The sequence below is a fragment of the Eleginops maclovinus genome, chromosome 11, assembly GCF_036324505.1.
Source record: "Eleginops maclovinus isolate JMC-PN-2008 ecotype Puerto Natales chromosome 11, JC_Emac_rtc_rv5, whole genome shotgun sequence".
In the NCBI taxonomy this organism is placed as follows: domain Eukaryota; kingdom Metazoa; phylum Chordata; class Actinopteri; order Perciformes; family Eleginopidae; genus Eleginops; species Eleginops maclovinus.
The window spans coordinates 514984-524357 of NC_086359.1; the positions used below are offsets into that span (position 1 = coordinate 514984).

The 9374-nt window shown below is 49.1% G+C and overlaps 1 protein-coding gene across 1 annotated transcript; it reads left to right on the forward strand.

Moving 5' to 3' along the window:
• Positions 1 to 203: 203 nt before the first annotated feature.
• fam53c (family with sequence similarity 53 member C) lies at positions 204 to 7208 on the forward strand. Its single transcript, XM_063894356.1, is given in 5 exon segments — positions 204 to 1211; positions 1657 to 1714; positions 3865 to 4025; positions 4027 to 4731; positions 5213 to 7208. Coding segments are annotated over 4 exon segments (1170 nt in total). The 5' UTR covers positions 204 to 1211; positions 1657 to 1707; the 3' UTR covers positions 5510 to 7208.
• Positions 7209 to 9374: the final 2166 nt, after the last annotated feature.

Consider the following 9374-nt stretch of genomic DNA (forward strand, 5'->3'; position numbering starts at 1 on the left):
GTCTCTACTTTAAAGAGTCCTCTCCTGCTGATGTTCAGGTGTATATCAGTATGTAGTGTCTCTACTTTAAAGAGTCCTCTCCTGCTGATGTTCAGGTGTATATCAGTATGTAGTGTCTCTACTTTAAAGAGTCCTCTCCTGCTGATGTTCAGGTGTATATCAGTATGTAGTGTCTCTACTTTAAAGAGTCCTCTCCTGCTGATGTTCAGGTGTATATCAGTATGTAGTGTCTCTACTTTAAAGAGTCCTCTCCTGCTGATGTTCAGGTGTATATCAGTATGTAGTGTCTCTACTTTAAAGAGTCCTCTCCTGCTGATGTTCAGGTGTATATCAGTATGTAGAGTCTCTACTTTAAAGAGTCCTCTCCTGCTGATGTTCAGGTGTATGTCAGTATGTAGAGTCTCTACTTTAAAGAGTCCTCTCCTGCTGATGTTCAGGTGTATATCAGTATGTAGAGTCTCTACTTTAAAGAGTCCTCTCCTGCTGATGTTCAGGTGTATATCAGTATGTAGAGTCTCTACTTTAAAGAGTCCTCTCCTGCTGATGTTCAGGTGTATATCAGTATGTAGTGTCTCTACTTTAAAGAGTCCTCTCCTGCTGATGTTCAGGTGTATATCAGTATGTAGTGTCTCTACTTTAAAGAGTCCTCTCCTGCTGATGTTCAGGTGTATATCAGTATGTAGTGTCTCTACTTTAAAGAGTCCTCTCCTGCTGATGTTCAGGTGTATATCAGTATGTAGAGTCTCTACTTTAAAGAGTCCTCTCCTGCTGATGTTCAGGTGTATATCAGTATGTAGAGTCTCTACTTTAAAGAGTCCTCTCCTGCTGATGTTCAGGTGTATATCAGTATGTAGAGTCTCTACTTTAAAGAGTCCTCTATACATTAATGCTCTGCTCCCTCTGCAGGTGCGTTACCGGGGGCAACATCTGACTGAGGATGTGTTTGTGAGAGTGGGCGGGGCTACCTGGCCCTGAGGTAGGGAGGAGGCGGAGTCTCAGCCCCCCCCTCCCCCCCCATCCGACTCACCTTACGGACACACAAGGGACGTGGCTCCCCCCACCCCTCCTCCCCCCGTCTCTCCCCCGCCTTCTCTCCCCCTCCCACCCTGGCCCCCCACCCCGCCACCATGTTGTGGTCTCTCTGCTGGGGGAGAGCCTGAGGACGCAGGACTCTGGAAGGAAACCCTGCTCCGCCGGGGGACTCACACCTGGTGAGACACACCCACACACACACACCCACACACACACACCAAACACCTGCATCACACACACACACACAGCTGCAACACACACACACACACACACACACACCCACACACACACACCAAACACCTGCATCACACACACACACACACAGCTGCAACACACACACACACACACACACACACACACACACACACACACACACACACACACACACACACACACACACACACACACACACACACACACACCTAAAGCATCACAGCTGGCTTGAGATCTGCAGGAGAGGTTAAGGTTAGCAGTTAGCATCACAATCCTGCCTGGCTCAATAATGACGCTAACAGAGATTGCCTAAAGTAGGAATTGGTCATTGGGTGAAGGTGAGTAATCAGGTACTGATCTGATTGTCCTGTAGCTGCTGTGTTATTAACATGCTGTGTGTTTGTGTCTCAGTCCCTGCTGGACCCCAACACCCTCGCAGAGTGCAGGACCCCAGATGGCTTGATGCCTGGTGAGTGTTCAAGCAATATGAGTCCTGAACCTGTCATGAGTCAGCACATATGCCCCTTTTCCACCAAACCGGATCCGGTTCACGATCCGATCTTTGGCTTTTCTGGTTCTAGCCTGTAGCACCCCTTGTGCTTCCTCCGCTCAGAGGCCGAGTGGAGCTCAAGTGGAGCTTTGTCATTGCGTCATCGTTTGCGTCATGACGTAACTGTTTGCGTGCCCTCTGACTGATTCATGTTCACTGTCTGACTGTCACACAAGCAGCTGATGCATACGTAGTTCAGAATGGGCTCAGCCCTCCCACTGCGCTGCGCGTGTGTTTGCCACAGAGATACATTAAACAACATGGCAGCGAGCAGGGAAGCACTCATTCCAAAGAAAGGCACAGTGTCATCCGTAAATTGGAATTGGTTTGCGTTTACGGCGACAGCCTTATATCAAACAACACCCCGCTGCAAAGTGTGTTTGAAGGCTGTTGCTAGCACCTCAAACAGAAGCATCCTGCCTAACGGAATGAAAAAGACGGCGGCACCACAAGCTCACCCGCCAGAAAACAATCCACCGTTTTACAAACATTTCCTAGCTGCATTCCATACGAAAAGAATAGGCCCCGCTGGACAGCGATTACAGATGTGGTCGCAATGTATAGCAAAGGATATGGTGCCCATGTATACGGTGGAAAAGCCGGGGGTTTATTCGCATGCTAAAAGTTTTGCACCCCAGGTATGTGGTACCAAGCCGAAAGTGCTTCTCTGAAATGGCCTTACCTCAGCTTTATAATAGCACACGACAACGGGTCGCAAAGGAGCTGGAGGAGGTGTCCTTTTATTCTGCCACCACAGATTTATGGTCGAGTCAGACGATGCAGCCGTAGATGAGTCTAACTGCACTGTATAACAACGACTGGACTCTGCGTGTAAGAGAAAATCGATTTAAATCGTAAATTAATTTATTGCACTGTAGTCATTTTGCTCAGCGATACTGCTGTTACAACTCGTACTCGCTGTACTCGCCATGAACTGTTATTGCTCAGGTTAATCTCCCCCCTCCGAAGTAAGCGTGACGTATTGGTTCGTATTGGATCTTGGATCTTGCCGGGCAGCCGAGCCGGGCCAGAAAGATCCGGTTTTTTGGTGCTTAAAGCCGGCTCCGGGTTGGTGGAAAAACGGCATATGAGTGCTGAACCTGTCATGAGTCAGCAATATGAGACCTGAACCTGACATGAGTCAGCACTGAGTCCTGAACCTGACATGAGTCAGCACTGAGTCCTGAACCTGTCATGAGTCAGCAATATGAGACCTGAACCTGACATGAGTCAGCACTGAGTCCTGAACCTGACATGAGTCAGCACTGAGTCCTGAACCTGTCATGAGTCAGCAATATGAGACCTGAACCTGACATGAGTCAGCACTGAGTCCTGAACCTGACATGAGTCAGCACTGAGTCCTGAACCTGTCATGAGTCAGCACTGAGTCCTGAACCTGACATGAGTCAGCACTGAGTCCTGAACCTGTCATGAGTCAGCACTGAGTCCTGAACCTGACATGAGTCAGCACTGAGTCCTGAACCTGTCATGAGTCAGCACTGAGTCCTGAACCTGACATGAGTCAGCACTGAGTCCTGAACCTGTCATGAGTCAGCACTGAGTCCTGAACCCGACATGAGTCAGCACTGAGTCCTGAACCTGACATGAGTCAGCACTGAGTCCTGAACCTGACATGAGTCAGCACTGAGTCCTGAACCTGACATGAGTCAGCACTGAGTCCTGAACCTGACATGAGTCAGCACTGAGTCCTGAACCTGACATGAGTCAGCACTATGAAACCAGTGTGTTGAATGAAAATGGAACTGTTTTATTTTATGTATTTTGTTCTGGAAACCAGTCTGAACTCAGAATGAATCAGGGTCTGCAGCTGTTAGTGGGTCAGGGTCTGCAGCTGGTAGTGGGTCGGGGTCTGCAGCTGGTAGTGGCTCGGGGTCTGCAGCTGGTAGTGGGTCGGGGTCTGCAGCTGGTAGTGGGTCAGGGTCTGCAACTGTTAGTGGGTCAGGGTCTACAGCTGGTAGTGGGTCGGGGTCTGCAGCTGTTAGTGGGTCGGGGTCTGCAGCTGGTAGTGGGTCAGGGTCTGTAACGTGTGGGTCCTCTGTGTGTTTCAGAGAGCAGTTACTGGCAGCTCTGCCCTCCCTCTAAGTCTGGCCTGCAGGGGGGGTTACTGAGCTCTAGTTTCCCCCCCGGCCCCGATGCTCACCTGCAGGAGGGGGGCGACCCCCTGGATCCCCCCCCTCTGGCTCCTCCCCCACCTGGGCCCCCGCCCCCGCCCCCCCCCGCCCCCAAAAAGGCACTGCCGCTCGCTGTCGGTGCCGGAGGACCTGTCGCGCTGCCGCTACACGTGGAGGCCAAGCGCCTCGCGGGTTTGGACCCCTGTCAGCCGGACGGCCTGCCTCGCAGGGGCGGTGGGCGGGGCCTCTGGGGGAGGGGGAGGAGCCTGTCGGGCCCCCAGCTCTTCCCTGAACTCCTCCCTGCACTCCTCGTCTTCGCCAACCTTCTTCAGCCTGGCGCTGTCCCCTGACTCTCCCCTGCCCTGGAGCTTCCCCTGGGACCCCAGCGAGGCGGCGGCAGGGGGGGGCACCTGCTGCTGCTTCTTCCCGTCCTCCTGCAGCTCCTCACCCTCCCCCCTGCACCCGCCACCCCCCCCCCAGAGGCGTTTCTCCCTCTCACCGGTGCTGATCAGAGACTCGGGGGCGTCCACCTTCTTGCCGCCCCACCCACCCCAGGTGAGACCCCGCCCCCCGAGCTGCACCGCGGGGGCCGGGGCGGTGGGAGGGGGAGGAGGTCCGGTTCCTGCCTCCCCCTCGTCGGCCTGCAGCACCCCGTCCTCCCTGCGCCGCAGTCTCCCCCCCCAGCTGCCCCGCTGCCACTCGCAACCCTGCGACCTCCTGCTGCTCAAACCGGGTTTGAAAAGGCGCCGGGACCCCGACCGCCCCCCTGCCCGACCCCTGCTGGACTTCACCAAGATGACCCAGGTACAGAACATCATGTCTCCTCATGTCACACCCCCCCCCCCCCTGCACGTGGCTCAGTGGAATACTACATTCTGATTGGTCAATGTAGACGTTTGTCCAGCGATCAGGGAGATCCTGAAGCACATCTCCCCCCCTGAACCCTGATCCTGTGAGGAGTCAGAACCTGCTGTTCATCAGACGGGCTGTCATCGACCAATCAGAATCAAGCTTTCATCAAAGCCCTGCGACTCATGTTTTCATATTTTCTGTTAAAACAGTTTAAAGCGATCGGACCAGGAAACCAGTCAGAGCTTTTATTTTGAAATTCCACATCAGGATATCCTGGCTTTTCTTTAAAGTCGGATTTATATTTGAAATGTTCTCTCTATTCTTACATCAGGGTAATGTTTCCAGGCTGTGGTTGTAGTTTACGGTCTCCTCTTTCAGCTGGTCTGTTGTTGTGTGTTGAACTGGTTCTGATGGACCTCCTGCTCCTCCCCAGACGCGAAGCATGGACCCTCAGGCTCTGGAGCGATGCGGCGGGCGGCTGGTCTGCGGCGGTGACCTCTCCCTGGGCATGGAGTCCTTCCTGGGAGACTTCCGACGCTCCTGCTCCCCGGCCGAGTGTTTGGGCCGGACCAGCATCGGGCCGCTGAGCGAGAGCGACGAGGAGTGCCGCGAAGACGAGGAGGACGAGGAGGATGACGGCGAAGAAGATGAGGCGGCGGCGGCGGCGCAGCAGGCCGTCTTCGAGAGGGACTGTACAGAACTGGACCTGAACTTGATAGAGGAGAACTGAGGCGTTTGTAAATGAAGGCTGTCTCTGTTTTTTTTATTTGGTTTTTAAGAAACCCCCCCCCCCCCCCCCTTCATTGTCTCCTTGCCACCAATCAGCAAGGCTCTCAGGAACAACGCCTCCTCTCATTGGATGAGCCGGGGGAACAGGACGACAGTGATGATGTGAGGCTGCCGCACAGAGAGGCTCGGCGGGAAAAAAAGGGTTTACAGTCAGAGTAAATCTGGGGGCCCGAGGACCTGCAGACCCCTGCAGCGCTAGCATTAGCCTGCAGTGTTAGCGTGCAACGTTAGCATGCAGGGTGCGTCTAGCATGGATGAGAGCAGCCCTACGTCACTTCCAGTTTGATAACTGTTTGATGAAAAGCTCAGATGACAGCGAGTGTGTTCACCCCAAAAGGGGTGGGGCCTAACATAGAGGGAGACGATGGGCTGCTCTCATCTGTACTGCAGGATGTGTGCAGCGTTAGCGTTAGCATGCAGGTAGCTTAGCCCGGGCATCCCGGTGTCTTCCAACATGCTGCTGCTGAGTCAGTAACACACTTCTGTCTGAGGAGGCGCCAACCCCCCCCCCCACAGCACCCGCCATCACACACACACCACATACACACACACACACCCACCACATACACACACACAAACACACAAACACACACACACACACACACACACACACACACACACACTGGGCGTGGTGTTGCGTTCAGGGTCGCTGTGTGGCGCCGGCCCTCAGACTGCAGGCAACCACTGATGCTGTCGTTCACCTGAGTGTTCACACATTCCTGTTCATCCACTCACTGTGTGTGTGTGTGTGCGTGTGTGTGTGTGTGTGTGTGTGTGTGTGGGTTGGTCATGTGACTTGTGTCCAGATTAAATCCAGATATTTATTTTTATATTTATTCATTTCTTGTAAGATTTCAGGATGTCTTTGATGATTATTCATTGATTTACAGACAAAAGGCACATTGTTTCAGATCGCTGCATCATATTTATTTTCACTGCTAAACTTGAATTGATGACTTAAATCACTGCATTTTAATATCTTATTTATATCATTTTAAATATATTTGAGTAGGCCAAACATTCAATGCTTATTTTTGGCCTTTTCTTTTCTTTAACATTTCTAATTGACAGAAACCCTCAGATCTGTTATAGTTGTTATTCTCTGGGTTTGATCTGGACTTGGACTGACTGCAGCTGTGATTTCTGATTATTTTTCCCCTAAAAAGAACAAAATGCACGTCTAAGGTGTCTGAGCGTCTGCTGCACTGAACTTATTTACATGTTTTTCTACTGAGAATCACATTCCTGCTGACACTCCCCCGACCTGCAGAGAGATGGTCCGTCGCAGCCTGTCTATTTACCTTTTCTACAGGTGTGTTCATGGGGAATCTAATACATCCAATAATCTGCACAACATGTGTTTAAAGTGGATGCAGGCTTCAGGTGTTGTTTGAGCAGCATTTGTGAAATAATTAAGCCTCTTTTATCTGTCGTTCATCATCACGTTAGCTTAATATTTCTGGTTGGACTTAAAGTTCATTATAGGAGATGTAACGGCAATTTCTTTACCTACACTAAACATGACGTGATGCTTTCAAGAACACTCAGGATGGTCTGCTGCTGGAAATAAAAGGTTAATTGACTGAAACCCCAGCAGACAATCAACAGGTAAACATAATTAAAACAACAAATGGATCATGTTTGAAAGTGTCAGATGTCCAATTGTCTCTGAATGCACCTAAAGGGGGATTTGATTCCGGCTGTGACGGGTTATCGTCATTAATTTATAATCGTGGCGACTTTACTGTTAAATTTACAGACGTTTAGTTCGAGCGGCAGTGACGTCACTTTGTAAAGGATTGTTTTTCTTTCTTCTCTCTAATGTCGGCGTCACATCAGTGGGGGGGGGGGGAATGTACAAAAAAATGATGAAGTATTTTTGAACTGAAAAACATCCTCGATGTTAAAGGGAGCAGTTCAACATTTAGAGACACTCTTCTTAATGTGAGGTCAACGTTTGGTAAGAGCTAACCTGATAGCGCCACGGACTACCCGATAGCGTCCATGCTACCTGTTAGCGTCACGTGCTGAAAATCTGAAATCATAAATAAAGGCTCAGTTCAAAGTAATCTACAAAACAATTACGAATCAAACATACTTTTAAAAAACTGCAATGTTTTCCAGGAATGTCCCTGTAACACACACACACACACAAAACAGTGTCCCTGTAACACACACACATAAAACAGTGTCCCTGTAACACACACACCACACAAAACAGTGTCCCTGTAACACACACACATAAAACAGTGTCCCTGTAACACACACACACAAAACAGTGTCCCTGTAACACACACACACAAAACAGTGTCCCTGTAACACACACACACAAAACAGTGTCCCTGTAACACACACACACAAAACAGTGTCCCTGTAACACACACACACAAAACAGTGTCCCTGTAACACACACACATAAAACAGTGTCCCTGTAACACACACACATAAAACAGTGTCCCTGTAACACACACACACACAAAACAGTGTCCCTGTAACACACATACATAAAAGTGTCCCTGTAACACACACACACACAACAGTGTCCCTGTAACACACACACACACAAAACAGTGTCCCTGTAACACACACACACACAAAACAGTGTCCCTGTAACACACACATACATAAAACAGTGTCCTTGTAACACACATACTCACAGCATCCCGTAGCATTCATTGTTTTTCCAGCTAACTTTAGATAACACTATGCCACTTAGTGTTATTCTTATGTTTAACGCAGCTTAATACGCACTCAAGACTAAAAAACAGGTCACATTAAAACGATTAACCCTTTCAAACTAGCTACTTGTGAATTGGCCATGCTAATCGCTAATGCTATTTGCTAGCATACACATTGCATGTAAACTGAAATTCACAAATGTAAATTATAGTTGATACTGTATTGATCACAATAACAGACCATTTACAGCACTTTTACCGAAACAAAATCTTCAATAGTTGGCATGCTAGCAATTAGCGGTAGCTTTCAGCATAAGCGTTTTTCAAGCCAATTGAAAGGGCATGGCTAACATTAGCAGTAATTTCAATCTAAAGCTAAACCTGAGAAACAGACGTAGCCTGGACGTTCATGTGGTGTTTTAAAATGCTTCTTAAACCAGGGTAGCATGAAAGCATGGTGCAATTAGCAAGCTAGTTAGCTAGCTAGCCACCTGCTAAATTAGGTAATAAAAACAAACACTAGCCAATCTGAGCCCGTTCAACACTGCGGCAGGTTAATACATCTAGCTGCCTGTAAATCAGATCAATGCATCCCTGTAACACACACACACACACACACACACACACACACACACACACACACACACACACACACACACACACACACACACACACACACACACCTGGTTTCATGGGTTTGTTTGTGTCCATCGCTCCATAACGCAGCCTTACTGAACATATTATTCTGTAAATCAAAACGTTAAAAATGGACCGCTATGATCGGAGAGGAGGTGTTTACTGTAGCTGTTTTTAGTCCCTCTGTTCATTGTTTTCTGCTGTTCTTTCTTAATATTTCTAATCTGATGTCTGAGCACGACGACGTGTCGGCGATGAAACGCATCGGGAGAAAATACAAACAGAAGCTTCCGGACGTTAGCGGAGCTTCAGGCGGAGGATCGGGGTGTACAAAGTTAGCTGAGAGACTCGGACTTCTCTTCTCTTTTAGAAATGTTTTTTATTGTATGTGATTAAAAAAAAGAACAACACGGCAATTTGAAAAAGCAGTTTGTGAATAAATTAAGTTTATTGAGAATTATTTTACAAAGAAAGGGGAAAACTGGTGTCCTG